At 38.8% G+C, this 18926-nt stretch overlaps 1 protein-coding gene across 4 annotated transcripts in view; it reads right to left on the bottom strand.

The window, feature by feature from the left end:
• The window catches only part of LOC129769096 (sodium channel protein 60E), a 449000-nt gene that overhangs the window by 300227 nt on the left and 129847 nt on the right, over nt 1–18926 (bottom strand). For all 4 annotated transcript variants that reach the window (XM_055771122.1, XM_055771124.1, XM_055771125.1 and 1 more), the window contains exon 2: nt 3947–4164. In XM_055771122.1, the coding sequence (XP_055627097.1) occupies nt 3947–4164 (218 nt within the window). The remainder of the gene's footprint in view (nt 1–3946; nt 4165–18926) is intronic.

Raw genomic sequence — 18926 nt, forward strand, 5'->3', positions numbered from 1 at the left:
CTCATAATAGATTATTCCTTGACAATCCCACCAAACACACAGCAGAACCTTCCTGGCCGTTAATGAGGGCTTGGCCACCGTCTGAGCCGCTTCAGCGGGCTTCGACCACGACCGTTTGCGCTTCACGTTGTCGTAAGTGACCCACTTTTCATCGCCAGTCACCATCCGCTTCAGAAACGGGTCGATATTGTTGCGATTCAGTAGCGATTCACATGCGTCGATACGGTCAAAGATGTTTTTTGCGTCAGCGTGTGTGTCACCCATACATCGAGCTTCTTTGTGAATCCAAGCTTCTTCAAATGGTTAATAACGGTTTGATGACTTATCCCCAGCTCTTGGCCGATGCTACGGCTGCTACTATGCCGGTCTTTCTCGGCTAATTCAGCGATTTTGTCGCAATTTTCGACGACAGGCCTTCCGGAGCGTGGCGGATCTTCGACGACCTCTACACCAGAACGAAAACGTTGAAACCATCGTTGTGCGGTGGAAATGGAAACTGTATCGGGTCCATAAACTGCACAAATTTAATTGGCAGCTTGAGATGCAGTTTTGCCTTTGTCATAGTAGTACTGTAAAATATGTCGGATTTTCTCTTTATTTTGCTCCATATTTGCGACACTATAACTCACGAACGACTTAACCAAACAAAACACTGTCAAGGACTATATTATAGCGCAAAAATACCTTTCCAACAAGCTATAGTATGACTCGATACAATGAATACCACTAGAACTACGCGCTTACAACGACACCTCGCGGAAATACCGCAGGACTTTTTTGACAGCCTAATATAAGAAGTCGGTTGAATTCATATATATTGAGTGTAGGATATAATAACTTTCTTCATTTGAAAGACTGGCCATTTGAACTTTATTGTTGTGTCCAGGCGCGAAACATTAAAGAAAACTAAAATTCCAGTGTTTCATAACTATAGAACCAGATGGAAAAACTCTCACTTCTTTACAAAATTAACGTCAATTTCACATGAATTACAATAAGTTTCTAATTCGTAGATCATCTTTAGTTCTCAATCAGATCAAATAAGCCATTCGGGGTGGTTTTGACCAAGTTGCGCCATATTATAGTGTGTTTCTCGTTCTACACAGAGAATACTGCTCGTTTAAGCAAGCAATCACTCCTCATAAGTTCTTGATAGGGTTTCGATGTGGTAAACAATTTGACCAGTCCATAATCTGAAGCCCCTATTCAATAAACCATGCCGTTATGAATTGATGCCAAATTACCCAATTATCACGGTGTTTTTGATGCAAAAACAGGAGTAAATCATTCTAATGTACTTCATTGCACTTCTGACTGTACATTGATGTTGATGAAAAGCTATCTGAACCAGGACGTTTTGAAAATATTTTCCTCAAACCATTAAACTGCCGTCTGCAAAGTTACGAGTTGAAAAACTACATGCCACGTTCCGTAAGTCCTTCCAGTATGAAGAAATTCTATTCAAGTCGAATTACTTTTATTAGAGAAGTTCTCCTGAATAGTGAAACCCATGGCGTCAGCTTCCACATTAGTTTTTGGACCCGCAGCTTTGGAGATGAGATTTTTATGGTTTAAGGAGAATTTTCTTAAAAAGGTCTGGTTTAGGTAGCTTACCATCAACACGAATGAATATTCAAAAGTGCAACGAAGTACTTTAGAATCATTTACTGCCATGAACTTTCCTTGGGTGAAAATGAACACAACAAAACAGACAGCTTAAACCGAACGACCCATTCTCGAGCTGAAACACACCTTAGTTTATATTTATGAAAATTTAAATAAATCGTTTCATATATCAAGTCATTTTTAACACAACTGCTACCATATACAGTTTTACAATTACCCTTGTACTATTTTTTTCACAATACACGATCGGTCATTGATATGAAATTTCACGAAGCAACCAACATTAAAGTTCCAAATTTGAATTTTATTTGCTAGAATTAATCGTATCACTCACCCTACTTGCATTATGAAAATGCCCCCGACTTGCATACATCTGCAATACCGATTTCTCTCGGGATCCTTGGTTTAGATGTCTGTGTTAGGGAACATATTTCGGTAGGAACAAAAGCTCCTCCTACTTTCATGTATTTGCAATGTCGATTTCCCCCAGGCAGCTTGGTTTTGTTGTCTCTGTTAGGGACCCGCATGTGTCATCAATTTCGACCAATCAGAAGTGGGTATTTCCGTTAGGAAAGGGGTTGAGATTTTTCAATTGTTTGATAGTTAGTTTCATGACATATATTATTTTCTTCAATATAATAAATTGTCATGGAATACCGAAACCGATTGACGCAAAAAATTCATCAATCCATCATGAAATGACTGAGCAATAAGCGTTCGAAATTGGGCAATTTTCACGATGTGCTCGATTTTCGATTTTCAATTTGTACCGCAATATGTTCCCGAAAGACGTAATCCTACGTCTTAACACCAAAAATCAAAAGTTATACATTTTTTCGTAGTAGATTATTATATACTCAATGATATGCATCACAACAAATAGGGGAAATCTTAAGGGACGTTTAACTGAAAATTGGTTTTCTTAGGGGGGCGGTCTTACCCCGTCTTTCCCTATTGGTTTGAAATGAAAAAATGCACCAAAATGATTAATCGAGATTGATAATTCCGGACATTATGTGCACTGAAACAGCCCTCACCTACAGTATATGACAACAACTATGAATGCAACAACATCCATCCGCAGACAGACCTCCGGTGCCTATTTCGGTGAGACAAGGTTGCTTAAGAATTCACAAGGTTCCGTACGGTGTTTACCATCCCACTCGGGCAGCAGCAGCTCAAATTGAATGAGCTAGCTCTATAATCACAGCACCGAAAGCTTCCCTCCACAGCGTACGAATTAAACCTCAACACCATAACGAGATTGAGAGCAATCAGGTCCCAAACTGCAATCCCAGAGATGAGGGCGCTTCAGGAGTCATTCGTTTACGTTGGAGGTGGTTTTTGGCACGGCTTCACTCTAGTGCCATCATCGTGGCTCATAAATTCGCTCCATATTTACCCAGTTCGGTGCATAGTTTCAGTTTTTTTGCTCGCTTGCCCGCTGGTGTGTTTGTTAATACACACCGCATTAATATTGCATGCGTTCCGACATTTGGTCGAAACAAAATACGAGCACGAAATGTGTGTGTAATGCCAGTTTTTTTCCGGTATGGTATGGTACTTGTTTAGCGTGGCCGGTGTGGTCCCTTTTTGCTGGAGCCGAAACTTTATTCATCAATTGCGGGAATTGGGCTCATAATAAAAGTTGCAAAATCCATTGCAACGTTTAGCGTTTGCAAACAACTGCAAAACGAAATAGTTTTTGTATGACCACGAAGGCTATATGATGAGTACCTAAATGGCTAAAGTAAGAGATATCACGTCTTAAATTAAATCGCATTTAGCGTTCAAATTTCCGAACAATGAATTCATTGTTTACTGAAATTCACCTTGTTGTTATAACTTTCTCCATAATTGACGTTTTAAAATAGCGGAAACATTGCAAACCGTTTGGTATTAATATTGGTAATTGATAACTTTTGCTTTCTCTGTCGAAAAAAATGTCCAAGAAGAAAAGAGATCACTATATTTATACTATTATCAGTTTCATCAATAGCTGGCTGGTAATAGCTAGGCGAAAATTTAAAAAAGTTAATTAACTCGATCATTAAATGAAAACATGTTTGTTTATCATACATGCAACGGGTGTCGATGATTCGAAACGAACGATATACCGCTGTAAAAACAAATAGCATACAAGGTCGACGTTTAATATCATATATCATCCGTCGCATATGGTGGGCGCATTCATTTTTATTGAACACTTAATGTTTGAATTTGTCCATTCAAATCCAAGCTTTCCGTTCTTCCAATGCCATGATAATACGACGAAAAATCCAACAGTAAATCGCCTCCGGGCTAATCTGGCTCCACTTACCTCTTCGTAGATGAAGTTATCGATTTCCTCCAGCGGGCGACCGTACATATCGTCCGGAAAGGGTTCGAACTTGCGGGGCAGCACGGCTCCGTCCTCAACCTGCACCTTGGACCGGGGATGGAAGCCATACTCCCGCACCAGCTGGATGTGACGTGATTCATGCTTATCCTGCGACTTTTCGGTGTACGCAACGACCTGATGCTTTGCCCCTGTTGTGCCTGCAAGGGAAGAACAGAAGCGACAGAACGAATCACATTAAATTTTGTCTATCAGAAGTAAGTGCCAAATTCTGCAACGAAACAAACAATCCCAAGGATAAGCTTAATTTATCTTCTTCTTTCGTTCGGTGCCATCCCCAAACGGGAGGCGGGGACGAATCGAGCATCGAGCAGCAGCAGACTTCATCTGTCTCCGCCTGTTACGCTCCACGGCACTTTGGGACCACTTCCCGACTTCTAATGTTACAAACAGCCTCCCACTCTGCGTGAAAAACTGAACCGGAATTGCTTCGATTCGATTCGATTCATTCGGAAGTTGGGGTGTGTTTAGAGCGCCTGATGGTAACGTGCCATGAAAAACAATGTTCTAATTCGAATGGCAGATTGTAGATCTTGATTTGGCCGCAGACAATCGAATTTGCTACTAGCGATTGTCTCCCGTATCAAAGACAGACGTAATTTCGTTTTTTTCATGTTCGAGGAACAATATAAACCCATCTCAACGAACATATCAATTGCAGCATCGATGAAATTGATGGGAAATGAATTATTTTTCTAGGTTTTTATATTTCCAGAAGTCAACTAGAAAGCAGAGTTCCTGTTCACGATATCTGCAGAGCGACCCATCTCATTCTACTCTTCATAAACCAGAACTACAAGCACGGTATCTACGAATATTTAATGGCCCGATAATCGATTTAATGTTTCGATAAAATGAGATTAAATCACTGCTCTTGAGAATTGCCGCATTTTGAATTATGAAAATTGGAAAAACATTATTTTGAATGTGAGAGAATTTATTTGTTTTGTCGATGTTTTCCCAGATATACGCGCATGTAACAGGAATTCACACGTTTATGGTAACACGTACTAATGTAAAAGAATAAAAGTCATGTCGGTCGTCATCACAAAGGTTTTTATGAATGTTATAAAAAAAATAAATTTGGGGCTGGATAGTCTATCTGAAGCAAATATTAAGGTAAATGAGAATACAGGGAAACTTCGATATAACGTACCCTCGTTATAACGTACCCTCGATATAACGTCACTCGATATAACGTACATTTTACTTCGATATAACGTACACATTTCCAAAGTGTAAAGGAACATTTTTTTCAATATTTTTTTCTGATAGAACAATGAATAACCTGTATTGTGATGCTAAAACAAGTTTGGTACCTTCAATAAATCCCGAAATACAGCTGGTTTTGTGATTCCGGATTCTAAATGAATTAAGCTTTAATCAACAGTACGAAGGAAAACATCATGAGAAAGCCTGACTTCGTCTTCTGATTAAAGTTATTCATTAACTTTACTAAAACAACAACACAATAATGTATTATAGACTACGTTTGTGAGTACTTTATTATGCTTCGATATAACGTACAATTCGATACAACGTACAATTTTGAAAATGAAATGTACGTTATATCGAAGTTTACCTGGATTTTTTAAGGATTTTTTTTATGTAGGATTATGTCTTCTAGTAATGATAATCTCAGTAAGAAAACGGGGCACGTTATTATGACATAGAAATAACAGACGCAGCACTTGTTCTTTGGATAATGTGGATAGAGAAAATATTGCAATGTAAGGTTCGCCCACTTTCAATTTGTTGAGTATAAACAAGCTATTGTAGCATACAGGCTAACATAAATTCCGATCTTCGCAAAAACATCTCGACCCCATTCTCAATTCCGCTTTCTTGCCTACATTCCAAATAATCACATCCATACCTAACACATTTCCGCTTGCATCATCAGCAACTCATATAAAAACAGGAAAACTATTTCCTTCACGAAAATTCCGCTGACGACCTCCATACTAACAAATTATATACCATTCTGCTGCACGCTTATTACGATGCGCCAGCTGTCCTAACATTTCCCACTATACGACCTTCAAGAAATTAAAAACAATAAACAATCACACTCCGCTCGGCGCTCACGGGTCGGAAATTACATAGGGGAAATGGGGGCATAGTGGTCACCCCCTGTGGAGGCGATCTGGCGTAGTGGTAACATCCATGCCTCTCACGCTGAAGATCACGAGTTCAATTCTCACTCCCGACATTCTTCCAAAAATGGAAGTAAAAGTGACGAACCAGCCAAATGAATTGAAAATCACTATAATACAGATAAAAAAAAAAGTGGTCACCCTAAGGAATATGCCCATTTCCAGCGCCCACATACCGATTTAAATCCCGTTTTTCGAAGAATATTATAGTTCAATTCATTATTCTTCAAGATACCAAACGGCTTTTAGTATAAAAATTTCAAATAGTACACTTTTCATCATTAGAAAAAAAGATGAAAGATCGAACCTTTTTTTTTTGCTTGGAGGTAAAGTGGTCACCTAGTGGGGGCAAAGTGGTCACCCGCACATATCAAGCTAAATGGGATAGATTTATGCGTTTTTACGTCCAAATTTGTTCAAATCATATTTGTTACAGTAGGTACATGTATGAAATAAGCTTGGCATATTCACCTAGAGTCTCAATTTAAATTTTCTCTTGCATACAAAAACGTAGTAAGAAACACATAACGTTCCGCATAATGAGGCTTGGTTTAGTTGGAGTGGCATATTTATCCAGGGTCAAAGCCACAGAAGAATCTTATTCAAGAGCAGAATGTGATGAGGTATATCAGCTTTAGTAAACAGAACATTGTAAGTTTTTATTCACCTATGACCACTTTGCCCGCGAACATGAAAATATGCTAATTAATCGCTGAGATTAAACAAAATATCTGTTCACCTCTCCTAGAATATGTGAACAGTCGTCCAAACTGATGATTTGTCCAACATATCAGATTGAATAAACTAAATTTCATGAAAAATTCCTTAGATACCATGCGCACAGAACTACGGCCGAATGGCTATCGAGAGAGTAATTTCTGTTTTTATATGTATTTGGACATGCGAGAGCTCTACTGAAGTACAGGGTGGCTCAAAAGTCATTAAATTCTTCAAACATAAGGTGATTATCAATACGGCATCTATATTCAATAGTTATACTACCAAACAAGCAGGTGACCACTTTGCCCCCCATGACCAATTTGCCCCCACTACCCCTTATTGTAAAAGGCTAACTCGTAAGATAGTTGGTAAGTTAGAATACAGTCGAAGTTGGATCTTGATCAGAGTAACGTTGTTTTACTCTCGCTATCCGAATTCCGTAGTTATTACACACGTTGAGGAATATTTATCGAGAGAACGCTGAAGTTTGTTGGAAGTCGAACGTGATCGTTCAACTCATTTAAGATTAAACACATCTCACTATTCGCGATTTCACAGCATTCACAGCATCAGTCATCCAGCTAGCGACCAGACGGCGGCGAGGTTTACCAAGTAGCCTTTTCAAGTCTAGAGGCGGATGAACTAAGAATCTTTAAAGACTCTAGAAATCAAACCAGGCTCCAACATTTTCGAAGACAAAACATGAAAATCGACTCCACTCTCAGTCAACATGATTTGAATTGACTAGAAATGAATTAAGAGCTAGGATGACAGATGAACTATTCTAGCAAATTGCTTTTCGTATTGACGTGACGAGTGAATTCAAATCTGCCTCTTCATTCAACTTGACTTCAATCCACCTCTACTAATCCACTTTGAAATGAATCTCGAAGTGAAACGAAAACTGGATTTCTGATGCAAAAAAGGGCGGCTCCATTGTTTACCCACCGTGAACTTAAACATCGATACATGCATATATGATACATTAGAAAGAGACAACTTAAATATAATACCAGGTATTCAGGATTAAGTCTGGGGGGAGTCTCTTCAGTTTGCCGCGAAGTCTATTTGACAGTGAAAAATGAAATGTGCTCGGAGTGTCGTGGAGGGAGATAGCAACTAAACGCCCGAATGACTTTTGAGTCATGTTGACGGAGAACCTGCTGGACACAGCTGTTTTGCTTGATACCAAGGAAGGATGGAAGATCCGTGCTGCGTGGATTTTCATGGCTCTTGGTGGAGAGTGCTTCTGTATTCTTGCACCACATCATTTCTGTATCTGTAAAAGAGCTGCATTTTTTCATCAATGTCACTGACAACTGACAAAAATCTCGGTCAAATGGTGACTGAAAGAGTACGATGCAACAATTTGCCCGTTACTAAACTTTGTCAATACTCTTTGGCGGTAAAATTGTTCATAGTGAATTGATGATTGCATTTTATTTTCATCGAGCAAAGCTTCGATTTTCATTCCGGTTGTTGTTTCTTGTATTTACTGAAGTAAATACTATGTTGAACACGCGATAACGTGTGTTCGTAGCAAAGTGAACAAATACATCCTGGTAAACGTGTAAACTTCCATTACATCAGGTGACATGGTATTTATTGTCTTGACGATCATAGTGCGCTGACTTGCAACATGCTTTGATGGTCAAAACACTCTGACAAACTATTTATCATCAAAGAGTGAGGAATTTGTTTTGTCGGTTTACGTTTTGTTGCACGTCGTTTGGTGTTAATGTTGCAATGGTCGTCATAGTAGCCCAAATATATGCAGTGACTGTGACAAATTTCAGCTCTGATCTGTACTGGGCTATAAGTTTAAACTTAAGAAAACGAGTGTGTTACTTTTGGGGTGCACGGAATTGAGTGTTAATTCCTCTTTGCCGGCTGAACGAAGTGGTATGACGAAATATCCTTCGAAAGATAAAAAGGTGTATGATTGATGTTTCTTACTTATTGACCGAAAAACTTTTTTTTTTCAATAGCTCAATAACTGCTTTGGACAAACATTATTTAAATCATAGAAATCTATAAATATGTTTGAAAGGGTGACCGGAATAAATCGCCACAGTAAACAACTGCAACAGAAACAACCGCTTAGAAAAAGTGTAGTAGGCTAGAAATATTTGGCGCGGGAAAAACATCATGTGCCTCACATTTCTATTATAAATTTATTCTCTTGTTCTCGTTTTTCGAAATTTATTCTGAGGACAATGTAATGGGGACGAAGTCCCCATTTGGCGAGGATAAGGAATCGAGGCGGCCCATGCCGCCAAGATGACGCAATCCGAGTCCACCGCCGACCCGCCGTCGGAAGCGGCGGTGTCTCGCACGCAAACCTGGGATCCACTGATTGCCCGGTTAGTTTGAAACATAGGATACGATCCTTTAGCAATGTCCGACCGAGCTCTAGCGAGCGTCGGACGGTATACGTCTGCCCGGGGCGTTACGTTTGCCTGGGGCGATACGTTTGCCCGGTTAATTCTTGTTTTGAAATACAATACCGCGCCACAATATTTATAGCCTACTACACATTTTATAAGCGGTGGTTTCTGTTGCAGTCGTTTTCTGTGGCGATTTATTCCGGGAACCGTTTGAAAGTCCATCTAAGACAAGATTGGTCATGGGTTGCTGCATGTCGCCGGATGGCCGTGAATATTGTGCTCGCTCTGGCTAACCTCAGTTTGGCTCATGGCTCAGTAGACTAAAGAGGTATTTTAATAATTTCGATGTATTCTAATTTTATTCTAAGGAATCAAAAGCCAATAATTTTTTATAATTCTTTGCTTTGTTTTGAATTGAAGCTTCCCCATACCTTCAGACTTTCCCAATCCATTCGCGTATAGTCTTAAAGAAGGCTAATTTGGAAAACGAAATAAAACACTCGGCTTTGAGAAAAGCAATTTGGAAAGCTTGACTGTTGCTGCCATTTGGTCGCTAGCAGAATGACTGATAAATCGTGAACGGCTTTTTGGTGACTTCTTCCGATCGATTAATTAAAGCATTTTCTCTTTTTAAGGCATTAAAGCAATTTCGAGCAGTTTTCTGCAAGGAATATTGAACAGTTTTTTTTCTGTTAAGGATATTCTGTGACAATGATTACATTTGTGTGGGTATATAAAAATTCAAGATTACAAAACTTGGAACTGTCTTCTGTCTTCATTATCTAAGAGAGGGTACACTTACTTTACCACAAATCAAATTAAACGAAGTAAAATTGACGAAACTGAATTGAACCTTACACGCGAAGCTCACGACATTATTGGGACAGTTTCAACGAAAAGGCAAATGAAAATGATAGTCAGCGTCGCGTTCAGGAAAAACCCAATTACTAACGGAATCGACTGCTATGTGGTTATTAAACTCTAGACAGTAGCCCAATTGTTAAGCTTTCCTAGAGTTTATCTTTTAGCTTCTTGCAGTAGTGCTTACAGTGAAAGATTGTTTTCTAAAGCTGGCCTAGTGTACGAAGCAAAACGAAATAGTCGGTTAAAAAAAATTATAATAAAAGTTAACGCTCAGCCACCACAGCAAGAAACCATGCTAATATTATATTTTACTCAAGCAAGTATCAGTTTATGCTTTTCCTAAACGAAGCTTGATGTCCTGGTCACGAATCAATACAGTGCTGCTATGAGTAATAGATGACTGCACTCAGTAACAAACAAGACAACGCACAGTGCGTTGAATGCATACGAATGTGGAACAAAAATCATAACAGCACAATTGAGCCATTGTAACACTGTGGTGTGATGGAATAGATTGTTCATAAGTATCAGAACTACCGTTTGCATGAATGTATCATGTTATTCGAATAATCGCATAAGTGGCTCAAGCGACAAAATCTTTTTTATATAAAAAGATCACATTGAAATACATTGTTAAGTTAATACAGGTCGGACTCGATTATATGTATGTGATTCGAATATATACAATTTTGGGCTCGATTATATACAGTTCGGAAAAAATATTTTTTTTATATTTCAAATATGACTTATTTCAGGAAGAAATGTTACCTTTCAACGTTAAGGTGAAATTCAAGTGGCTATTACATGTACGGAAGCAATGGAAAGAAAACTTAAAACACGTTCTCATCCGACAATGCTGTATGTAATAATTTGATTCGCGACATTTCTCATATATTCTGTTGGGTCTCAGCCTAGTTTTTTTTGAATGTATATGAATATTACAAAAGAATTGAAGAAAAGTGCATTAAATTGAACAATTAGAGCTTTGTCGTAAATCTTTTTCAATTGCTTATTGAATTTAATTGCATATTTATTTAGCTCAGCTGTACTTCATTCGTTCCTAATCCGTTCGCTCGCAATCATTTCGTTCGGAGTCATTTCGTATGGCGCGTTACCATTCAATTTTTTGGCGAAATAAGTTCTTTCGTACCGTTTGTGAACGGTTTGTCCATTTCTACAATGGAGGCTAAAGCCCGAATTGTATGCAAATATGTTGTTTGCTGATCTTCCCCCAGCGTAAGCAGCGAGTAAGATCTAACAAACATGACCACCTTATTCTCTAAATTGTTTGCTTTTTTATTATTTTCACTGTTTGTGTTATAACAAAAAAAAAAGCTGAATAAATTTCCTGTAACGCAATAACGATTTTGCGTAATATGCATTTGAAATTCCTTATTGTTTTACATTTTTCGAAGAGTGACCCCTCTATATATAAAAAAAGACGTAGTTCTGCGTCAAAAGAATTACTCACAAGTTATTTTTCTTTAATTGTATGTAATAATTTTGTACTATATTCTCATTCTCGCCCATATGATTTTTTTTTCAAAATCAGACCGCGGCTGCGGGCTTCATGACCTGGTTTATTTACTCACCATGCAGTATCTAGATAAGTCAATGCACACACGTATACAGTTATGTGATTTTCAGTGTTAAGTGAACCTATTGGAAAGGATGGATTCATACACCCAATTCGCGATGATAGTGGAACAGTGTCGACTTCTAATTAGGGGCTATAATTTGGGTCCCAAACTTGTTACTGTAAGGTCTGTCAGATTAGATGACACGAAGCTTGTTTTCAAATGTTAAAATATGAATCAAAATAGTTACAATATGTAACTAAATTACGTGAAACACACTTTTCTGACTTTTATATGATCATTTGTCTATACATTTCCAACATTGTTACTGAAACTTTTCATTATAATATATAAGTTGTCTTCAGGAACAAATTTTCTTATGAGATTTTTTCACCACCTGCAGAAAAATGTGTTTTTCATTTAAATAGAATACTAATTTGATACGGAAAAGTTAATTTTCATTCATAGTTTTATTTTTAAAAACATGTTCATTCCGCCTGAAAATCAATTATTCTCCGTAAACGAAGCTCAATACCGTCAACGCGGATTTATCAAACTAAAAATTGTTCCAGCAAGTGACAAACCGCACAAAAGATGATGCTGAATTCATTGTCTTGAAATGTGCATGCTATCTCGAAGTTCGTACTTGGCAACAGCGCAGCAACAACAGAATGCAATCCCACTTTGCAGAGTCGTGCAATTCGTTACACAACTACTTATTCCGCCAGCACATTTGTCACTACACATGTCGCTGCTGTGCAAACCCGTAAATTGGACGGCTGATATCGACCGTGGTCACACTTCGCACCAGCCAACGTGAGATGTCAACTAGTGGCGGCGTGAATTTCAAAACGGGACACAGTGCCAGCAACCCACCACCGGAAGCACAAAAACTGTCATAAATCCTCATTTATTATGACGACCTGTCGGCGGGACATCCAACACCATAGCTGCTCCTGCTGCTGCAGGTGCCAGTGGAAATTGGTGTGAAATTGAGGAACCTCAGCCGGAAGGGAGAGAAGCGAAAGAAGCGAGAAAAAAAGAGTCTAATCTCCATACTAATGCTGATGGATTCGGTTCGTAGAAAATTAACAGCTGCAAGGAATAACACGGGAAATGGTTTTTTTCTCGTCCTGACAAAAAAAAAAAAAAAAGATTCAGTGACCGGAAGAGGATGACTGTACAGTATTTTTTGTCGGTCCAGCTTTCATTTGAATACTTATCCTGAGAATTCGACAGGATGCCGTCCAATCGGATGGGCGCCCCACTACCAAGTGGAGACAGCTTTACCGGATGAAAGGCAGCCAGTTTTGAGTACGTTTGCCATCTGAGTTAATTAGACAATTGAATAATTCCTCACCTGTTGTTTCACTGTTATGGATTTTGAATTTGGAATAATTTACGGTTGATGAAGAGAAAAATAGTTTTTGTTTTGTTCGTCTGTCCTAGGATACTACGGCATGCCAGGATTTTCTGTTCTTCGTCTTGAATGGCACTAACGTTCCAATCGGAGCTTTCACCGTCTCGACGTGAGTATTACTAGCGTCATTTTATTAGTGGTGCTTAGTTGAAATTTCTTATCCGTCGCGTCGGATGTATTCTGAGTGGCAAGCTCTAGAAAACGCGAATACGCGTGACCACTGTGCAGGCCGGAAGAAATTTCTTTGACGAAAAGGCCCCCCTACCAGAACGGAAATCGAATCCGAACTCCCAGTATAATGATGTGTGACGCTAGCTACTGTTTTTCGTACAACTATGATAATTTGTCCATTCGAGGTCCATTGACTTCCAATATTACTTTTCCTGGGAGGCAGATAATGGAGTCTATTACATTTTTAATTCTCCCCCTTCGAATCATTTTACGCATTCGTGTATCTGGTAATTGACGGCCACACAAAATCATTCTCTCACAAAGGATTAAATGGCAATAACAACCCCAAGCGAAGCATTTGCCATTTTTAATTGTTTATAGGGAAACGCATAACACATGCTTTTGTCTCTTCATCGAAATTGAGCGCATATGATACGAGTGCATTCATCAGTTCGTTTTTGTTCGTCGCAAGTACTCTGCTGTCAATTCACCTGTCATAATATTATTGAGCCACACATAATAATCCTATGAGGCAAACAATGTGCACCTAGTCGGTCGTCTGAATGCAAATTGAGCGAATCATTAGTGTCCTTTTTTCACAATACATTGTTTTTGAAGATAATAGGATTGTGTACAGCTGTTCTGTTGATGTTTTCGTTGATGATTTGAGGTTTTACGAGCGAAGTTGGTTTGATATTGGACGCTTTGATTTTCTCGTTCTTAAATTGCATTTTCAGGTGTGAAACTTTTTTCATGATTTCTAGCTAAATTTAGACAATTTCCCCAAAATTACTGATGATTTGAATTTTGCATGAGATATCGTTTTTAAGGTGTATCGATTTATAGAAAAAAGTACGAAAAAGTTTCACCCTTCACAAATGACGTAATTAAAATCGGGTCGACTAATGTTGAGGTTAAGGGGGGACCCCGGTCTGGAAAGTCGCAAAAATTGAATTTTTGTTTTTTTGCATTTTTGGTAAGCTTATGCCCTCAGAAATGTTGTCCTAGAAGGATTTTTCGATTCTTAATTTCGTTAGAAAGTTACAGCCAATAGTATGAGGTCACCTCAAATGATATAGTATTGCTGTACGAAATTTGTCATCTGTACGAAACGCGTTTTTCTCGAAACCATGTTTCTTCAACTGGTGGTATCGATATCTCAGAATCTACTCGACTGATTTGGCTAAAATTTTCTATCAGCTTGTAAAAATGAATTATGTAAAGCGTTACATAGCCGTTTTTTGATATTTAATTTTTTAATTTTTTTTTTGAGCTTCTAAGTAGCGATATTTTATGAAAAATAACTGATTTCTAACAAAAATGGCTGACGTTTTGGCAATTTTCAAAAACCCCTATTTAACACTTTAGCTATTGTCCTAAAGTTTCAGAATATTCATTAGAATTCGTTCTGCAACAGTCCGTTGCTTCAGAGCCGATACCACCAGTAAGGTACCGATTTTCAGACAGCATCTACGCATCCAGCTGTCAAAAGCATAATAATCATTATTCGTGCACTCATAAAATGGAAAAAACATCTTCGAATATATCTTAAACAATAATTATAATACCCAAACATTTCACTTTATTCCTAGCATTCAAAAAAATCAAGAAAATTCATTATTTTTCGACCTTCCAGACAGGGGTCCCCACTTAAGCCGTCTCAATTGTTAATGTATGAAATAATAATGTTACGATGCACGGAGGCAATGCGAGAAACCCTAAGCACAATACAAAATAAAAGAGTATTTATTATAGAATGAATATTTTTGTCATATTTTTTTCAATAACTGTGTACTAAGATACAATTTTTGATTATCTCCAACATATCAAAATGAGCAAACTGAAGAGAAAGAATGGAACGCTAACCGATGAGAATAAATTCAAGTGAAAGTAGAATTCAAAGTCTAATGAGTTTACAAACACAGATCGTATTCAAACAACCTTAAAAGCAATAGTAGATGAATAGCTGCTGTCCCACTCTTTACATTTGTCAGATAACATTTTCAATGTTTGTTTGAAGCTACTTGAAACTAATTTTCTAGTAATATTTTGCTTGCAATATCGACGTCACTGAACGAAACGCGGAAGAAAGAGCTAGAAACTTTGAAGAAGTTTTTTATCCCGTGATTAATGCAGCTATTGTACACGATGCCTGTAAAAAATTGAAAAAATCTTCAAATAACGGACCCGATAGTATCCCGTCTGTGGTCTTGAAGATGTGTTCTAGCAGCCTCTCGATACCGTTGAGTAACTTATTCCGCCGCTCCATTCTCTGCGGAAGATTTCCGAATCTATGGAAAAAATCATTTGTCTTCCCAGTATTTAAAAAGGGTTGCAAAAAAGACGTCAGAAACTACAGAGGAATTGCTTCCCTATGCGCTATCTCCAAGCTATTCGAGATAATAATTCTGGACTTCATATCGCATGCGTGCAACAACTACATCGCAGTAGAACAACATGGTTTCATACCCAAAAGATCAACTGTCACTAATCTCGTTCTATATACATCGTACATTATCCGCTCTTTGGAATCGAGAAAACAAATTGATGCGGTATATACAGATTTCTCTGCTGCGTTTGATATTATCAACCACGACATCGCAGTAGCCAAGCTTCATCGTCTTGGTTTCAACGGTCCACTTTTGAAATGGCTCCACTCCTACCTCACTGACCGCGTTATGTCAGTGAAAATAGGCGACACAATATCCACTCCCTTTTCGGGTAACATCTGGTGTTCCTCAGGGCAGTCACCTTGGTCCTTACCTGTTTTTACTGTATCTCAACGATATAAATTTCAGTTTGAAGTGTCTCAAACTCTCGTATGCAGATGACTTCAAATTGTTCCTCCCAGTAAACTGCATCGGAGATGCTGAGATTTTACAACAGCAACTCAACATCTTCGCCGAATGGTGTGCAAACAACAGGATGCTTTTGAATCCATCAAAGTGTTCGGTAATATCGTTCTCACGCAAGCGTTCGTCGATAATCTTCGAATATAAGCTGCATGGTGTTAAATTGGATCGTGTCAGTACCATTAAGGACCTCGGCGTTATGCTGGATTCAAAACTCACTTTTCGCGACCACGTATCCTATATCATCGCTAAAGCGTCCAGAACACTTGGATTTATCCTCCGCGTCACAAAGCGATTCAAGGACGTGCACTGTATCAAGACTCTCTATTGCTCGTTGGTTCGCTCGATTCTAGAGTATGCTTGTGTGGTGTGGTCGCCGTACTACCAGAATAGTGTTCATCGAATTGAGTCGATCCAGCGGAAATTCATCCGATTCGCACTACGCAATTTACCATGGAATGACCCAATAAATCTTCCTAGCTACGAGGATCAATGCAAACTAATAGGGATTAACTCATTAGTTTCACGGAGAAACGTTGCCAAAGCCCTATTTACTTCGGACTTAATTACCGCTAGAATCGACTGTCCTGAGCTTCTCCGGTTAATCAACTTTAATGTTAATCGTCGTAACTTGCGTTCTCGTCATTTTCTCTACATCTCCTCAACACGAACAAATTACGGATACCATGAACCTGTGACTAGTATGTGCCGTTTGTTTAACCGTTGTAGCTCCTGTTTTGACTGTCATCTTTCACGTTCGTCCCTCAAAAAATTGTATGTTATTGCTCTTACATAATTTGAAATTTCTTATGTATTAGTTTTAGTAGGCTTAGTGAAAAATAATTTAAGTTTTAGTTTTAGTTTTTTATATAATACATTAAGGAATGTGTAGCCTGTTGTATTTGTGAATTAAATAAATAAAAAAATACAAGCGAAAAACTGAAATAATAGAAGTACCGATAAGTTTCTTTTTTTTTTCAAAAATTAATGCTTTATTCTGCAGAAATGGTTACAAATTTAATATTCAAAGTATTGCCCATCGCTGGTCACAACTTTTTCCCATCTTTCTGGCAATTCACGGATCCCTTTGTGGAAATAGTCGGCCGGTTTGTCGGCTAACCACGAATCTATCCAATTTTTGACTTCATCAAAATTGGAGAAGTGCTGGTCAACCAGGCCATGTTGCATCGATCGAAAAAGGTAGTAATCGGATGGAGCAATGTCTGGAGAATACGGCGGGTGGGATAGGACCTCCCATTTCAGCGTTTTCAAGTATGTTTTGACCGGTTTCGCGACATGCGGCCGAGCATTGTAGTGCTGCAAAATAACTTTATCGTGTCTTTGCTCGTATTGTGGCCGTTTTTCCTCCATTGCACAACTTAAACGCACCAATTGTCGTCGATAGAGGTCCCCCGTAATGGTTGCATTCGGTTTCAGCAGCTCATAGTACACTACGCCCAGCTAGTCCCACCAAATAGACAGCATAACCTTCTGGCCGTGAATATTCCGCGCGGCCGTCGATTTTGATGCATGGCCGGGATATCCATACGTTGCCCGACGTTTAGGATAGTCGTAATGGACCAACTTTTCTTCGCCAGTAACGATTCGATGCGAAAAAAAACCATTCTTCAATGCCGTTGGAGCAGTTGTTCGCACGTGAAAAAACGGCGTCCGACGTCTCGTGGCTTCAATTCATAAGGAACCCAATGTCCTGTCTTTCGGATCATTCACATTGCTTTCATACGATCGGATATGGTTTGCTGAACTACTCCGAGTGTACCTGCAAGTTCTTGTTGCGTTGGTGACGGATGTTGATCGAGTAAAGCCTTCAATTTTCTTCTCCAAACTTTTTTGGCGGTCCGGAATGTTCTTCTTCTTCCAAGCCAAAATTACCACTTTTAAACCGTGCAAACCACGTCTGACAAGTTCACTCAGTTGGAGCATGGTCATCATAAACTTCCACTAAAATGCGATGACTTTCCGCAGCTTTTTCTTCATATTGAAGTAATGAAGTAAAAAGTCCCCACAAAAACACTCTCGTTGGTACGAAATTCGACATATTCGAAGTGACAAAAAACTATGTTGTTTACGCTTCAACTTTTTGACATCTACTGAAAAAGACGTGCAATGACAGTAGCTTTCCAAAGAATGTCTGGAAATTTGATTCACTGATATAATAATCAAGTTACGCCATCTGTTGTAAAACCGAAGAAACTTACCGGTACAGCTAATAGTTTTTCAGTATCTTTTGGTAAAGGGTGTGTCACATCAAATTGCATCACGGAAAAAACGCTGTAGAAATTTAATTTTTAGGAATTATATCTTCAGCTTTCGCTCATAATCAGATAAGAGTGTATAGATCACGTTGGCCATGCTTCACTGTCAATTTTTCGTAAATTTGGAAAAATGTCGTCGAACGAAAAAGAGCGTCGTGAATTAATCCTGCGCACTCATTTCGAGAATCCGGAGTTGTCACATCAGGACATCGGTAAGATGCTGGGAATCGTCCAATCCACGGTCAGCAGAGTACTAAAACGATACTTCGAGAACCTAACCATCGACCGGAAGGTGAAGAACGGCAAAAATGGATGCTCCGTCAGTGAAAAAGATCACAAGCGCGTAGTTAAGCAGTTTAGACCTGATCCGAGAAGTTCGATCCGGGATGTCGCCAATAAGCTGAATTTGTCAAGTTCATTCGTCCAGCGGACCAAGCAGCGGGAGGGCCTGCGTACATACAAGGTTCAGAAGGCTCCTA

The sequence above is a fragment of the Toxorhynchites rutilus genome, chromosome 2 (genome assembly GCF_029784135.1).
Source record: "Toxorhynchites rutilus septentrionalis strain SRP chromosome 2, ASM2978413v1, whole genome shotgun sequence".
Lineage (NCBI taxonomy): Eukaryota > Metazoa > Arthropoda > Insecta > Diptera > Culicidae > Toxorhynchites > Toxorhynchites rutilus.